Source organism: Opisthocomus hoazin, chromosome 12 (assembly GCF_030867145.1).
Source record: "Opisthocomus hoazin isolate bOpiHoa1 chromosome 12, bOpiHoa1.hap1, whole genome shotgun sequence".
NCBI classification, from domain to species: domain Eukaryota; kingdom Metazoa; phylum Chordata; class Aves; order Opisthocomiformes; family Opisthocomidae; genus Opisthocomus; species Opisthocomus hoazin.
The window spans coordinates 23,773,126-23,790,175 of NC_134425.1; the positions used below are offsets into that span (position 1 = coordinate 23,773,126).

Sequence of the window (17,050 nt, forward strand, 5' to 3'; positions counted from 1 at the left end):
CTGTCGTTCCACCGTGTCGCAGTTGCTTGTGTAAAGCCCCACTTGCTGAAATGCAGAATTACCCCTTTATCCAGATGCAGTAGTGTAAGATATTGTAATGACTGCTTTCAGGACGTTTGAGGGTAATTTGTCACGCCTTTTGCATATCGCTTCAAAGGGCAAATCTGGGAGTTGTTCGGCAGTGGCTTCTGCAAACTCTGCAAGTAGCAGTGAGGTCAGGAATCATGCGAATTCTTTCATATGTTTTGAAAGAAAAGGCCGCTTTAGGCAACGCATAAATGCAACCAGATGCCCATACCTTGGAGTCTCTACTGAAATTTGACAGTAAAATTGCTGTGTACGTGATTTGTTTTCTGCAGAGGAAGATCTGTTGCTTTTAGTAGCATAACAGCAATTAACTTGCTGTTTTTTCTAGTTAAGTGTAAAAATGTTTGTTGGGTACAAAATTGATAACTAGATGGGTGTAAGCAAGATTTTGTTAATTTTTAAAAACATTGCATGCCTTTGCCTTTTAGCAGAAAGAGGCAGCAGTTAAACCCAGAAGAAATCTTGTTACAGTCTCTTCACTAGGGGAACTGTATGCAAAGTGGAACTGTTACCCTTATGTTAATCTTAGTATAACTCTTAAATCGGTGTGGAAGTACCTATTTCAGCTTGCTGAGCAAGCCTTTTGTATTAAGAAAAATCGTTGCAGCACAGTTCACTCTTCTGTTGAAGCAAAGAAAAGAGCCGGCTTTCCCTCATCAACTTTTCTGCAGTGATCTTGATGGTCAAAGCTGAATGATTTGGCTTTTGGGAAATAAGGTGAGAAACTCAACTAAATGCCCATCTCCCGATATTCTGCCTCTCTGCAGAGGACAGTTTGCAAGAGTTGCTTCAGGGGCTGAAAGGAATACGCCCTTCAGCACTGAAAATCTGCGGCGCAGTGTGTGATGACAGCTGCCTGTTTTAATGCGATTCCTCAGAAAGATTACTGAGAAATCTGTGGGTTGGTGTGGCGGCAGTGATGTCGGTTGTCATGTTCAGAGTTCCTCGGCATGTAGGAAAAGCAGATGACTTCTTTCAGTCAGAGTATGACCAGTGCGGACAGAACAGAGCGAGAAGATCGTCTCGCCCCTAAATGCCTAAAATACAAAATAAAAAACAATGGTACTGGGTGCAGAAACATAGTTGGTAGCAGTTGGGGTATTTAAAATGGTGAGGTTGTTTCCAAAAGAAGAATGGCAACTAAAGAGAGCACAGGAGGGCATTGCCCTCTGGAAACACGCCGGTTACGAGAGGGATTTATTCAGTGAACTCAGTGCACAGCAGAATGGGATCATTCATTGTGCGTGAAAAGGAAAAGTAACTGTAAGTCTGTATTTAGGGAAGAGAAGGAAGCAGCCCATTTCTGTTTGGGTGAAGCTAACCAAGTGCCCTGGGAGCGTAAAATCAGACAAGGAGAGCGGTGGATAAGGGAGGAAGAAGTGGAGAGAGAAAGGAAAGTCTGAACTGGAGAAGGTGGTGTTCGCAGCACGTGCCCGAGGGTTCGGGGCTGGGCACGGGAGCGGAGCGGCAGGAGGCCGTGCGGGGCGACGGCTGCGCGGGCGGGAAGGCTTCCTCGCTGTCGGGAAACGTGACGCAGAGGAGCCCAGGGAGCACCGCGTTAGTCACGGCTCGGGCGAACCGCTCCCTGGGTGTGAGCGTGCAAGCGCGGTAACGGCCGGAACGGCGTGGTTTGGTGGCACGACTGCCAGCAGCACGTCTGTGCCCGCTGCTCCCCCCGGAGCATGAGGAGCCTTTCCTGGGAGGGAAGCGGTCACGTGCTTTGCATTTTTGGGGAGCGTTTTTTGCAGCACTGCCGGGGGCGGGTTGTTGCAGCTGGTGGGACGGATGGAGGGAGCGATGCGGAGGAACACGCAGCCTGCCGCCAGCGGGGAAGGTGGCCCCGGTTGCTGCGCGGGTCGCGTGGCAGCAGCAGGCAGTTCGTGCTGTAGATGTCAAATACAAGTATTGATACTAAAATGTCTTAAAAAGCAGCTAGCATATAGGAGATGTTCCCAGAATTGACATGTTGCTTTAAATTTTGAAGTATATCGATGTCTTTTAAGTATTCACCCGCAGCATTTGTGTGCGCTCCTTGAAGGCGGCCCGCAGCGGTGCAGCGGCAGCAGGCAGCGGTGTCCTTCACTGTGACTGATGGTACTGCAGCTGACCGCCCTCAATTCCTGCTTTAAAATGCCGTCAGCTCAAACTGATTAACAGAATCACTTATTTAAAAGAAAACCTGCGGTTTTTTTTTTAATGCAGGGGCGCAGTCATAAGTACCAGAGTTCTCTCAGGTTTGTATTGTTGCTAACTTTACAGGTACACAAATGAAAAGCAATGTGCACTGCAGTAAAACCCCAGCTTTGAAGAAGTGTTGAAATGTGTTTCAGCCTAGAGATTAAATTGTGCTGGTGTGTTATCATGTTAGAAGTCTCTTTATTCCAGGAAAAGCTGAGTTAATGTTCCCCGCATAAAAATACCGAGGGGAGATATATTTGGAAATGATGTGATGTGCTTTGCTGTCGTGCATTGCAGCCTCTCTCTCCATAGTCTTGATCCTGAAAATATTTACAGGAAAGGTTAACGGAAGGGAATTTCACAGGAAGGAAAATGTGTGCGGACAGCGCCTGGCTGTCCACAGCCCTCCTCTACGACTCCTCATAGATCGGGGGGGGATTATGGAGTTGAGGGGGAAAGAATGATTTTGATGTTAAAAGTAAATGCTTTGGTTACTGCTTGAAACCTAAAGTTTCTGCCTTAGAATTGGTTATGGTCTTAGTCATGTCAATGTGTTAATGAAATGAACTAAACTGATGACTTCCAAATCCTTTTTTGATCCTAAGTACCTGTTTGTTAATGCAGGCAAGAAGACAGCAAGACCCTAGTCCTGGATCTAACCTGGGAAGTGGCGACGATCTCAAACTACGTTAACCCCCGGCGGCAGGCGTTCCACGGGCCTGCTCACATGCATTGCTTCTACTTGGCAAAGGATTCAATGGAAGACCAGAAACTGTGAGAACTGGGTATACGACGGTCTGTTTCCTGACCTGCGGCAGCCCGCGGCACCGTCGGCTGCCATGGTTTGCACTATGTTTATGTTACAATACCTGCATTTCCCACGTTACACATGTAGCCAGTGGCAATTTGAAATTTTGTTTTTTCTATGCAAACTTATTTTTGTTGGCACTATTTTAGTGAAATGGAAACTTATGCAGCTATGAAACCATGTTTTCTCAACTGTAATAAAAATTGTCACTTAAAAATAGGTCAAGATATTACAGATTTAAAATGTCTTTTTTGGGGTGGTGTTTTTTGGTTTGGTGTTGTTTTTTTTTTTTTATAAACTGCTGGAAGCTAATGCATTCCAAGCTTAATTTTTTTAATATGGGCTTTTGGAATTTTGATTGTCCTTATTGTGCTCCTGCTTTATTTTAGATACGCGTTCTTATCTTCCTTTCAGTTTTCTTTTTTCTAAATTTGCAAGACCTTCTTCAAACTGCTGACATTCTTTTGCATTATTTCCAAGCTGAACCCAGTGAATCGGAGCTGTTGGAATCAGTTTTCAAACTTCGTGAGTTTGTAAACGTTACGGTTGCAGTATTCTTTTAACTGCTAACAATTCATTGGTTCCACTTTTTAAACGATAAAAATCTTAAAAAATGTATTTTCACACATTAATGCATTCTGCCCCAGTATCCATCCGCCTTAGGTTTTACTCCGTACCACGTGAGTTTGGGTGGTTATTGTACCCCTGTATATAGTACTTTACTGAAGCTCCTCATGGGAAGTCGCAGGCTGGCTTCTGTTTTATTCAGGGATTTTTTTAAATAGTTCTTCAAAGGGATACTGCAACTCTACAATCGGATTCGATGGCGTGTTCAACTGGGAACGAAAGCGATCAGCTGCCAAGGTGATATGTATTAGCTGCCAAGGTGATATGTATTAAATCATGTTTAAGATAGCTGCTTTAAGTATATTTTATATCTTAGGCTTTTTGTAAAGTTGTGCTGAATGGTGAAAAGTCGAGGTGAGGTTGTGTGCAGAAAATCTCGTCCTGTGCACAGGGCGCTTCTGTTCAACCTTCTGCGAATTAAGACTACGCTGCAGTATATATTGCATTTTCTGACAGGGTAAGACTTGGGGGGAGTTAAGCTGTATGATTTATCTTGCTTTATTTGGGGTGATGGTGAATGGACTTATTAGAAATTTTTCATTGCATCCAATATTTGAAGAAAATTGATTGGGAACGCAATGCCATTTGGCTCTGTTACAATGCGGTGCTTCCTGTACAGCCTGATGAATTAAAATGTCACTTAAATACCTTTTTGCAATAGGTGATCTGACTTCAGTGTGTTGAGAGTTATTTCTGTATGGTTAGAACGGTTGAATCTCTATTAATTTCTGCAGTTGAGATGATTACACTCCTTGTTAATGGCAAAACAACCGATGCCAAAGAGGTCTTGCAAAAATGTAAGCGGATGTCAATGTGAAGGAGAATCTTTGTCTGTTGATAATATGAATATTTAACAATCACTTAATGTCAAGAACTGTAAACTGTGAGAATGTCATCAAATAGAAATATTTTGATACTTCAATTTAAATGTGATTCACCTGAAAGATAACCTTATTCACTCTGTGGCCACGTATTCCTCTCGCTCTTCTTCCCCCAAAGAAATAATTTTCCTAAAGTGTTTCTGCAGTGAGTTATTTAGGGGACACACGCACGCATCCCTGGCCTTGGATCTTCTCTGCCACCTGTGTATTTTTGATGGAATAGCCTGAAGTTTTATTTGAAAAGTTTTTCCTAACGTTTCAGGCAGTGGTTTTACACCAGAAGTACACAGGAAATGACGCTATCGGAGATTAACGTTGCCATCTTTGTGTAAATACTGAACTTTCCCTACTACCATCATTTAGCGTTCTGCTGCTCTCGGTATCTTAATGCTGGCATTAAGATCACAAGCCCTTACCCTCTGCTGGTTAGTGCAGACTTTTTAAAGTGCATTTTAAGTTATTGATGCAATTTGATATTTTTCATAATTTCTATTTAAACTGAAGTTGCATCATCTTTCTTGAATTCATCTCCTGTAAGAGTTGCCTTAAGCTACAGGATTGCTTTTGCTACTTTGTGTTGTATGTTTAACTTTCATAATAAACTTCTGTGTAGTGAAAACAAGTCGCTGCCAGTTTCTTTCCGACACACCGCCGTGCTGCGTGTCTGTGGGATAGCGTTCCAGCCCGCGCACGGCTTGGCGGCCATGGGTGAGGCGGTGGTGACATCCAGTGGTCGCCCGAACCAGCCCCGACACCCCTGCCTCGAGGGACTCTCGGGGTGGGCGGCATTCGTGGCTCCCTCAAAACCTTTACTGTAAGGGCATACATCGGGGAAGATGTGAAGTTTGCTGCCCTAAAACTCCTGTGGTGTTTTGTAACCGGTACTCTGAAGCCTAGGTCTGCCAGAGTAACCCAGAGATGTTTTATCTCACCGGGCTGGGCACGCTTACAGAAGAGCGTTGTTCATGGGCACCGTTTTGTAGCAGCCGTTAAACCTTGCTAATTGCGCTGCTTCGGACGAGGAGGAAAACGAGGTGGTTTGCACATTGAAATTGAGGAAACGGGGGAATGTGGTAAAGTACTGTGGGGCAGATCTGAGCCGTGCGTGCTACCCCTGGCAGCCTCTCCTGAAGCTGCTGAGACTTCTGGTGGTACAACTTCAGATACTCAACACTGCAGGACGGTGTATAACCTTCTTTCATGCTTCTGAAATCTGGCTGTAGCCAGATCGGAGAACGCCTGATAGCAGCAGCGTTGACGGTGGCCTGTGTCTCTCCGAGGCCGCTCCGTAGCGTGGAAGGGGGATGGCTCTTAACACAGACAGCGGTGACAACCTGTGTGACTCTGAGCCCATGTTCCCGATGGCAGACGGTGTCTTTGTTACAGAATCACAGAATGTTGGGGGTTGGCAGGGCCCTCTGTGGGTCACCCAGTCCAACCCCCTGCTGAAGCAGGGTCACCCACAGCAGGCTGCACAGCACCGCGTCCAGGCGGGTCTGGAACATCTCCAGAAAAGGAGACTCCACAGCCTCCCTGGGCAGCCTGGGCCAGGGCTCCATCACCCTCAGAGGGAAGAAGTTAGCTACTGTGGGCTCTGCCATCAAAGTTCGTTTCGAAAGGTGTCTATAAAGAGCAGGTCGCAAAGCCATTAGATAACTCTTCAGTTTGCCCGCGAAGTCATGGAGTGATTCGCTTCTCTGCCCGAGGTGCGTGGCGAGTGGGTGAGCACCTTGCTCGCAGAGCCTTCTCCTGAGCGGAGGCGTCTGGAGGACGGAGGCGCTTTGTGCCCTGGCTCCTCTTGGACTGAGTTGGCCTCTCGGGTGCCTGAATAGCAGAGGGAAGCTGGACACCGGCCTGCGGGAGGAGGGGTTTTCACCCTTTCGCTCGGCTGGTGTGACTTGGGGATGGCTGTACTCAGCTGGGGAGTGGAAGACCCCTGGAAACGCCGGACTTTGCTGGAGCAGATGAGGGTGTCGGTGACCTGGGGCCCAACGTGAGCAGGTGAGGTATGGGTGCTTTTGGCTTGCTTTTTCGACCCCTTGCCGTTCCACACCCTCTTTCTAACCAGAGCAAATCCGGAGCATGAACCAGTTAAGTCCATTTTACTGATGTTCTCAAAACCTGAATGAAGGGGTTTCCTAGTCTGGAAGGAAACGGCCACTATCGGCTGTCCTGGTCTGGGCTCCCGGTCCCGCTTTGAAACCAGAGAACTGTGGAAACGAAACGTGGGGCGAGAACAGCGGCTTTTCTGTTCCTGCAGATCGACGGTGGTGTGTCTGATACTGAGCCTTGTTCGGTCAGGGATGGGAAGTCACATGAAGGAGAGGTGGGTTTGGAGAACTCCGAAACTGCCTGCCCTGACGGGATCTTGGCAGGACTTCCATTCATCTTATTTTTGTCTGCCGTTAGGTCAGGACTCCACTCGCTACAGATGTATTTGGGAACCCATCCTGTCCGCGTAGAAGTAGGGCCCATTTCTGTAACGTAAGCTGATTTTGTTACTACATTTCCAATGCAAATAAGAGAATGACAGAAATGGCTTCAAGGATGAGAATTACAGCGAGGAGTTACAGCAGCGCACGCATTTGCATAGGCAACGCTTCTCATAACTCATTTGCCTGACATCCTGTCTGCGCGCTGCCACGAAATGTAAATCCCGCTGCATGCATATGCATCAGCGGCTGCCCGGCTCCCAGCTGCTCAGGCTTTAAGTAACTTTATTAAATGGCTTTCTCAATTACAGGTTGAGATAAGTGAATTTCCAGGATTGCCTCGGGCTCAGTTCTTAGCGCTGAGGAGCGAGGGGAAGGAACGCGACGGAGCTGAGCGCTGCCCCGGCCGCTGCCGTCACCCTGCAGTGACCGCCAAGACACCCCGGGAGGGAAGCCAATGGGAATGGTTCTTGGTTAGCCCGATGGTTGCCCGTCCTGGTCCGCAGCTGTCACAGCTGGTGAGACTTTGGCGAAGTCTTTGCTGCTCTTCTGATGAGTGACTTGGTGTTTTCCAGCCTATTCGGCTTGACGATGGTGTCCTGGGGAACCAGGTTTTCCCGGAGCTCCACTTTCCCTCGTTCCACAGGCTGTGGTCTTCTGTTTTTCACGAGATCTGGTGGCCTTCTCACCTTACGCCCTTCGAAATGCCTTCCTTTGCCCATAGCAGGTGAGGAGTTAGCCTGAAAACAGAAAAACCTTCTAGAGCTGGAGAAGAGCTTGCGCCTGAAAGCTCCTGTCTTCCCAGCCCCTCTCCGCCGGGTTGCTGAAATATTGTCCCCGTGAGCCTTGCCCGCTCGCATCCCCTGAGCCTTGCAGCTTTTGCCATTGATACCGTGCAAAAATCCAGCAAGCTGTAGGGGTAGAAAGAACGAGCGGTGTAAGACAACTACAACTTACTGGCTGGTGGATGCGCTTGGCTGTGATATCTTAGGTGAGTTCTTACTCCGATGCGTGTCACCGAAGTGCGTGGATGCTGCTGGGATATTCCGGGAGTATTTCAGGGCTCCGGCCCTTCGCGGCAGCGATGCAAGTCGTGGCTCTTCGGGCCGTCCTCCTCAGGGAGATCTCGGACGTGAAGAGCCGAGATCTGTGCGGTGGAAGCAAGCCGGTTCAGGGAAGAAGCCATGCGAAGGTGGGTTTAACCGCGGAGGCTGGGCAGTACGGCTTCGCCTTCATGGAGTGACCCCATCAGGTCGGAAGAGAAGATGGGGGCTGCTGGGAGGGAAGAGGGGACCCCCCCGGGGCAGGCATGCCTGGCACCCACCATTTCCTTCAAGTCCAGTGGGCACAGCTGTGTTTGCCCTTGCTTTAGGCTGGCCAAAGTGGTTGCGGCTCTTGGCTTCAGTCTTGAGCAGAAGAGGGGACATGCAGTGCTGAGGGCTCGTTGTTAGCGCAGCAGTTCTGGGTGTCAATTAGTGATTTGCGCTGGTCTACGGATTTGGTGAGAGAAGCAGGAGGGATGGCCATCTGCATGAGCGAAGATGCCGGCGTCTGGACCCCCTGTGTCCTGTCCCCTGAGCCCGCTCTGCCCGCCTGCCTCCGCTGCCCACGGCTGAAGACACCACCTCGAGTCCTGGTCCTCCTCTTCCTGCCCTGGCAGCACAGAGCCCATCCCAGAGCTATATTTAGGTCTTGTTTGTAATCAAATATCATATCATAAAGCCTTACGGGAGACCAGCGGTGCTTGCCCCAGGAGCCCATTCCCACCAGGCAGCTGAGCGGCTGCTTGGACGAGTGCTGATGGACAGGGACAGCATCCCTGCGTGAAAGCACCTTGCTGCCCCGGTTCCTCTGGGGCAGTCAGACATTCAGTGGCGTTCGGTGGCCAGAAGGATTGAATAAATTGCCAAGGCTCATTCCTGGCTTCTTCAGTTGGCTTGGTCATTCCAACTCCACAGTGCAGCGCCCGGTTCATGTTTCGTACAGTCTTAGAATCACAGAATCATTGAGGTCGGAAAGACCTCTAAGATCATTGAGTCCAACCATCACCCCAACCCCACCATGCCTGCTCAACCATGTCCCGAAGTGCCACATCTACACGGTTTTTGGAACCCCTCCAGGGATGGGGACTCCACCTGTGCCAACACCCGACCACTCTTTCAGTAAAGACATTTTTCCTAATCTCCAATCTAAACCTCCCCTGATGCAACTTGAGGCCATTGCCTCTCGTCCTGTTGCTGGTTACTTGGGAGAAGAGACCAACCCCCGCCTCATTACACCCTCCTCTCAGGTAGCTGTAGAGAGCGATGAGGTCCCCCCTCAGCCTCCTCTTCTCCAGACTGAACAGCCTCAGCTCCCTCAGCCGCTCCTCATCAGACTTGTTCTCCAGCCCCTCCCCAGCCTCGCTGCCCTTCTCTGGACATGCTCCAGCCCCTCAATGTCCTTCTTGTAGTGAGGGGCCCAGAACTGAACACAGCACTCGAGGTGCGGCCTCACCAGTGCCTGTACAGGGGCCTGATCCCTGCCCTTCTCTTGGGGCAGTGGGCTGCTGTCCTCGGCCCCCAAAGGCAGCAGGGCAGGAGAGGTCGGTCGCAGCTCGATGGATGGCTTCCAGGTTTCTCTTCTGTGTGTTGTGCTTTCTTCTACAGTATGTGCTGATGTCTTTTCTAAAATCCTGCCCATCTTGATGTTGAGGCTGCCCCCGAAGAAGGGCCTTGGTCTGCATCTCGTCGGCTGCCGCAGCAGCAGCCCTCTCCCGTGACGAGCTGTTTCTCTGCAGCTCCTGTTTCTGAGCACATGGAGCTGCATGGGGGGAGCGACCTCCTGGTGAAACCCCGGGAGCTCTGAGCTTGGGGGAGAGCAGAGAGCTTGGCAGGGGGAGCACGGATCTGCTGCTCCATTGCAAGCAAAGCCGTGGGGGGGAACATGTCCTGTCTCATCAGAAGATGATTCTTAAGAAACAGGCGGCTTCATCCAGAAACCAGGCTGACCATCACCTCCGAGCTGGGAAGGTCACGGAGCATCTCGCTTCCCAGAATGACACGTCACCTACCCAGACAGAGTACCAGGTCCCCTCCTGCCCTGCTGTGGGCTGAGCAGCTCGGGACTTTGCAGTGCCCCGGCCCTCCCTCCCCGGCAGCTACGGGCCCGCAGAGGAGACGGGATGCTGTGGTCCCCTTGCCAGCACCATCGCGCTCCTTGGTGGCCTTCCCTGACGCCCCAGGGCCTCCGGCTGCAGCCACCCGGGCAGCCCATGCCCGGAGCCAGGAGCCTGTGCCCGCGGCTGCCCCAGCCCCGCAGGGGAGGACGCTCGGGGATGCTCAGCCCTGCAGCCGGCCGGCTGCGGTCCAGCTCCTTCGCTCTGGCTGCGTTTGGGGACGGCGGGCCAGCGCAGGCAGGGACAGGTGGGTTGTGTGCACGGACTGCTCCTCAGCTGCCCGGCGTTCACCTTCTGCTTGGACCGGAGCTGCCGCTGCCGCCGAGGAGCCCCCGAGCCCCTTCCCGGAGCTGCTCGGCAGATGCTCCCACGCAGGGGAGAGGACAGATCCTCTTCTCAGTTCTGCTTTCGGTTCTGCTCTGCGGAGCGTGTCTGACATACGGCCACCAGGACCTGGCGTCGGTGGGCCCACGGGGCGCGTGACTCCCCGAAACCGCCAACCCCACCAAGGTGCCTTCGTCGCAGGCTCCTGCAGACCCTCTCGGAGCCTTGCCCTCTGCTCCTGCGCCCGGGGCAGGGCATGCTGGAGGGAGCAGCATGGAACAGGGGATAAACTGGAAAGCGAGACCCTGTAGACCAGGGGTGTGAGAGATGGCTGCAAAGGGAAAAGGAGCGGGGTGGGACAGCAGGGTCTGCGGGAAGGACCTTGCTCCAGCTGCTTGCCACTAGCCAGGGAGGGATGCTGGCCACCCCTCCCGGCTCTCCAGCCCAGCATACAGCAGCCAGGAGCCACGAGCTGCAGCAGGACCCCTCTCTTGCCAGCAGACTTGGATCAATGAGTTCGTAAGAGACTTCTAATTGCGACAGCAGGCCCTTTGCAAAGCTGTCCTCGTTACTGTGCTGACGACCTGCCGCCCTGTGAAGGTGTTGCCCTCCATTTCAGTGCTGTAGCCCCATCGCTCAGGCCGGTGGCTTTAGCAGCTGGCGGAGATTTCCCGCTCGGTGCATGCTGTGTTCACCCCTTGGCACGTGCCGCAGGATCTGCTCCCGCTACCTCTCCGAAACTTGCTCCAAAGAAAATACTGGTGAAGGTGATGCCCCGATCAGCAGAGGATTTTTGGTGTTTTACGGCCTTCTGCCATGTGGGCTGGGCACCACGAGACAGCAGCAGGAAGCACGGGTGTTGGCTTGGGTGCAAAACTAATACTTTGGGTGCAAAACATCCTCCTAGGGAAGCTCAGGGAGTGTGGGCTGGATGAGTGGTCGGTGAGGCGGACTGAGAACTGGCTGAATGGCAGAACTCAGAGGGTTGTCATCAGCGGCTCTGAGTCTAGTTGGAGGCTGGTAACTAGTGGTGTCCCTCAGGGGTCAGTACTGGGCCCAGCCTTGTTCAACTTCTTCATCAACGACCTGGATGAAGAGTTAGAGTGCACCCTCAGCAAGTTTCCTAATGACATTAAACTGGGAGGAGTGGTGGATACACCGGCAGGCTGTGCTGCCATTCAGCGTGACCTGGACAGGCTGGAGAGTTGGGCAGAGAGGAACCTGATGATGTTCAACAAAGGCAAGGGCAGAGTCCTGCACCTGGGTAAGAACAACCCCAGGCACCAGTACAGGCTGGGGTGGACCTGCTGGAGAGCAGCTCTGCGGAAAAGGACCTGGATGAGGAGGGGACTGGAGCATCTCTCCTACGAGGAAAGGCTGAGGGAGCTGGGCTTGTTCAGCCTGGAGAAGAGAAGGCTGAGAGGGGACCTAATATATACTTACAAATATCTGCAGGGTGGGTGTCAGGAGGATGGGGCCAAGCTCTTTTCAGTGGTGCCCAGTGACAGGACAAGGGGCAATGGGCACAAATTGAAGCACAGGAAGTTCCATCTGAACATGAGGAAGAACTTCTTCCCTCTGAGGGTGACGGAGCCCTGGCCCAGGCTGCCCAGGGAGGTTGTGGAGTCTCCTTCTTTGGAGATATTCAAGACTCGCCTGGACAAGGTCCTGTGCAGCCTGCTGTGGGTGACCCTGCTTCGGCAGGAGGGTTGGACTGGGTGACCCACCGAGGTCCCTTCCAATCCCTACAATTCTGTGATTCTGTGATTCTATGGTGCAAAACCTCAGGGGAGGTTGTGTAGCTGCCAGGTGCCCAAATCCAGGATGTGGGGAGTGATGCCAGTGGCCACCATGGTCCTGAGCACGTGGCAACGCCTTGCCGCGCTCTCCAGCCCGCGCTGGGCGCGCATCACCTTCTGATCCCTGGCCAAACTCAGCATCACTTTGAAAATCTTTCTTCCTGATGGGCTGCGAGCCCAGCACTCCCCGGGGCTGGCGGGGAGGAGGATGCTCTCCCAGAGCGTGCCAGCCCCAGCCCACGGAGGGTGTCTGGACGAGGCTCACGTGACGCTGGACACGTCACATGGAGGTAACCAGCCCTTTGAAAAAAGGTGTTTTTCTGCACCACGACCTCGGCTGCAGCATCCGCAGGCAGGACAGCGGGGTAGCTCCTCACACCCCGGCCGGGTGCTGACGCGGCGCGTTCTGCCCGTGTTCCCTTCAGCCGCCGCTCCAGCGGGTTTCTGGGTGGCTGAAAACATCCTGGCTGGGCGTGCTTAGGAGGGGGAAAGCGCTGAGCTAGGGCGAGCCAGAGCCGGGGCTTTGCCCTGGGGAGGGCCAGGCTGGGCACTGCCAGCCCCTGCCTGGCTGGGGACCCTCGCCCTGGCACTGACCGGCACGCCATGCGGCATCGCTCTGCCCAAGATGGGTCCCTGGGTGCTGCCCACCTCGGCGGGACCCTAGGCATCAACGCTCTTGGTGGTGGGACAAATCCCCCTGAGGAGTGCCATAAATTCCTCTGAGGAGTCGGGAGAAATCCCCCCCGAGACTCCCAGCACTCCCCCAGGAGCGCAAGCACAGCCTCCCTTACTCCGCAGCCAGAGGAGCTGCAAACGCCGTTTGGACACGTTTCTGACTGCAAAGCCAAAGCCTTCCAGCGGGAAATGCACCTCCAAGAAAACAAAAGCAACCTCAGAGCTTTACGGAAAATATCCTTCCCCCGACCAAAACGGCGCTGCCAAGTTTGGGGTCTGCTTCCAGCGTAGTTTGCTGGGCAGCCGCAGGGCAGATTTCCATACAGACCAGCCGCGCGTCACTGTTGGGTCTCATCGGGAGAGGGCAGCTCGCCTTCACCGTGAGCTGCCGGCGCTTTCCCCATGCGTGGCTGCAGCCCCACACCTGCAGGCTCTGGTGCAATTTTGGTCCCTCCTGGTAGTTTTGGCATTTTTTTCCCTTTTCTTTCGACCGGCTGGACTGCAGAGCCCAGCTCTTCTCTGCTAACACCTCCCTGCAGATATGTGGAATTTAGGAAAGTCAAGCAAAAACCCAGTATTTCCCTACAGCTGCTGAGCCCACCCCAAAATGTGATGGCATTGCAAGCAGGGAACCCCGATTGCCTCGAAGGGATGCACCCACTGCGGTTCCTTTGGTCTGAAACATCAACAACTGAACTAGACTTTAAAAAAAAAAGCAATTACAATTTTCAGAAAGCTGTGCATGGCCTTCTGAGCCCTGGGACCAGGCTCAGGGATTTTCCAGAATTTGCTCCATTATCTCGACAGTCAGAAGGATACCTTTTTTTTTTTCCTCAAAATTCAATTTTTACCTGTTTCTCCCTTGGTTCTCGGAGCTGGAGGCTGCTAAAATGATGTTGCTTTGCCTTGAAAATGCCAAGCTGCCCGGTGTCCCCAGGGGAGCGCAGGAGGGCTCCTCTGGTCACTCTCGGGGGGTTTGGTTTCAGTCACCCAAACCAATCTCTGCTCGCGACCTTCACCAGCCCTGGCTGAGGCAAGTGCCCGGTCCGTGGTGGGGACACATGGGGCACCTCCGTACCCGCAGCCAAGGGCTGCTTCCGGCCCCCGAACGCAACCCGCAGCTCAGGGGTGTCCGAAGGGAAAACTTTCCCTGCGTCCTCGGGCAGCTCACCGGCGCTGGCCACGTTTGGAGCAGAATTGGTGCTGGGAGAGCCAGGACTTTTTTATAACTGCTGTCTCAGCTGCGCAAAAGGAAAACCAGCCCGCCTTGCAGCTGGATCCCTGCCCGGGACGTCATCTCCAGGCAAAGAGAAAGCCAGGGTTCAACACGGCCAAGTGCCGAGTCCTGCACTTGGGTCACAACAACCCCACGCAACGCTGCAGGCTTGGGAAGAGTGGCTGGAGAGCTGCCCAGTGGAGTAGGACCCGGGAGTGCTGGTCATGAGCCAGCAGTGTGCCCAGGTGGCCAAGAAGGCCAATGGCATCCTGGCTAGGAGCAGGAATGGTGTGGGCAGCAGGAGCAGGGTGGGGATCGGGCCCCTGTACAGGCACTGGCGAGGCCGCACCTCGAGTGCTGTTGTTTGGTTTTGGGCCCCTCGCTACAAGAAGGACATTGAGGGGCTGGAGCGTGTCCAGAGAAGGGTAGCGAGGCTGGGGAGGGGGCTGGAGAACAAGTCTGATGAGGAGCGGCTGAGGGAGCTGGGGCTGTTCCGTCTGGAGAAGAGGAGGCTGAGGGGGGACCTCATCGCTCTCTACAGCTACCTGAGAGGAGGCTGTAGTGAGGCGGGGGTTGGTCTCTTCTCCCAAGCAACCAGCGATAGGACAAGAGGCAACAGCCTCAAGTTGCATCAGGGGAGGTTTAGATTGAAGATGAGGAAAAATTTCTTCACTGAAGGAGTGGTCAGGCATTGGCACAGGCTGCCCAGGGCAGTGGGGGAGTGCCCATCCCTGGAGGGGTTCAGAAAACGTGTGGATGTGGCACTTGGGGACACGGTTTAGCAGTCGTGGTGGGCTTAGGTTGAACAGTTGGACTTGATGATCTTAGAGGTCTTTTCCAATCTTAATGATTCTGTTATTCTGTTCCACGATTCTGTGTGCCAGGCCAAGATGGAGGTGACGCCATGGGTCTCCGACCTCTCTGCAGAGCTGATGGTCCCCTGTGCATCCCCCCCTCCCGCTGCCCTCGGAGCGAGGTGCTCCAAGGCAGCCCTCAAGCCATGTGCCTTCAGTGCTGCCACCGCCATCTGTGCAAACGAAGCCTCAGGTGGGTTTTCTGCCTTCTAGTCACTTGGGATTTATATTTTCTTTACAGGTCTCGGCCGGTGGGATGGGAGTGGTTGTCTGAAAGGGAACCAGCCCCTCTGGGAATCCAGAGCCGATGCCTTGGGTGCATGGCGGATGTTTTCCCACGCCTGGGAAAGCCGAGGGCTGGGGCTCGGTGGCGGGCACGGAGGCAAGGAGCTGCTCCATCTCCAGCTCTGCCCATGCTTGCTCTCCCTCGGGATGCTGTGGTGGGATTTTCAGCCAGCTGGGATTTACGGCCGCTCCGTGCCCGTGCCCCGGGACCTCGCTCCTCACGCCGGTCCAGAAATCCCCCGACACTCTGCTCCGCTGCAGGGTGCTGCCGCCCTCGCCCGCCCCAGCAGCTCTGCGCTGCCCTCCCCGTTATTTGTGGGGTGTTTTAAGCTCAGGCCCGTGGCCGGGGCTGGCACGCTGCCAGGGTGGGAGCTCCCTGCCGATGCCTGACAGCGCTGAGCCGTCCACCACCTCGGGATGGGATTCGGGGCGATGTGTGAAAGTGGATGGCAAGATGGAGGCGCATCCAGATATCAGTTAGCTCGGGATTTATTCTTTCCCCGGTTGCATTTGGCATTCGTTCTCCTCACTTTCTAATCTCCAAACCTACATGGGGAATTCAGCTCATCCTTTCAATATTCATTTTTCAAAAGACACTGAATTTTTTTAGCGAAAGCCCAGCCCGTTGCGTTCCCCATTTTGCAGTGCCGGGCATTGGCAGGGCATCGCCCGACGCAGGAGTGAGCCGAAGAGCTTCTGTGACGCCCAGCTGATCTGCATCCACCCGCCTTCCGTCCAGCGTCCCTGCCCGGGGGCTGCCTGCACCCTGGGCCCAGTCAAAAGCGGGTGCTGGGGTGTGCTACGTGCCCCGTTCAATAAATGGGGTACACAACATTTCTCGCTAGGTGTTTCTTCTCTCGAGTGCGTTCCTTATGGATGTCACCAGACATGTCTATACAAGGAGCGGGAGTGCCACGGGTGGCTCGCGGTGAGGGATCAGCCCGTGCTCCTGGGAGAGGAAGGACAAATTGCTTTTTTTTTGAGCCAATAAAGTCTTTAATGGGCACAAAATGAAGCACAGGAAGTTCCAGCTGAAGATGAGGAAGAACTTCTTCCCTCTGAGGGTGATGGAGCCCTGGCCCAGGCTGCCCAGGGAGGTTGTGGAGTCTCCTTCTCTGGAGATATTCAAGACCTGCCTGGACAAGGTCCTGTGCAGCCTGCTCTGGGCGACCCTGCTTCAGCAGGGGGTTGGGCTGGGTGACCCACAGAGGGCCCTTCCAACCCCGAACATTCTGTGATGCTGTGAAGTCTTGTCAGTAAGGAAGGGGAAAAATCTGGCAGCATCTCAGCGCTTTTCAGCATATTAAGATGTCACTGTGCTTAGATTTTCCAAAAAAAAAAAAAATGGCAGGCGAGGCATGAATAATCAACAGAGCAACACGCGTCTGACTTCAAGGGAAAGCTGATTTCCCCGGGGCTTGCTCCGTGCCGCGTACGTTAAAATCTGGCCCCATTTGACAGCTCCGTGCCCTGCAGGCAGCTGCTGAGAAACACCGTGTTCAGAGCTGAGCCCGGCCGAGGCCCTGCTCGCAGATGTGACTGGGATTTCCTTTTTTATGCTTTGATTTCCCCTGCCAGCGCCGGCTTGGTCTGCCTTCGGAGAAAGAGGTGTGCCCATGCCTGTCGGTATTTATAGACACCGGTCGTTAAAAGAGTTGCCTGACGCTATAACGGGCGGCTTTCCTTCGCGGCCAGCTCCGGGGAAGCGAAATCCCGCTCTCTCACCC

General features: G+C 53.4%; 1 protein-coding gene across 2 annotated transcripts in view; it reads left to right on the forward strand.

The window, feature by feature from the left end:
- CBFB (core-binding factor subunit beta) overlaps nt 1-5,185 on the forward strand; it is a 46,453-nt gene extending 41,268 nt beyond the window's left edge. For both annotated transcript variants that reach the window (XM_075433913.1, XM_075433912.1), the window contains exon 6: nt 2,890-5,185. In XM_075433913.1, the coding sequence (XP_075290028.1) occupies nt 2,890-2,912 (23 nt within the window). In that variant the 3' untranslated portion in view covers nt 2,913-5,185. The remainder of the gene's footprint in view (nt 1-2,889) is intronic.
- The last annotated feature ends 11,865 nt before the right edge of the window (nt 5,186-17,050 follow it).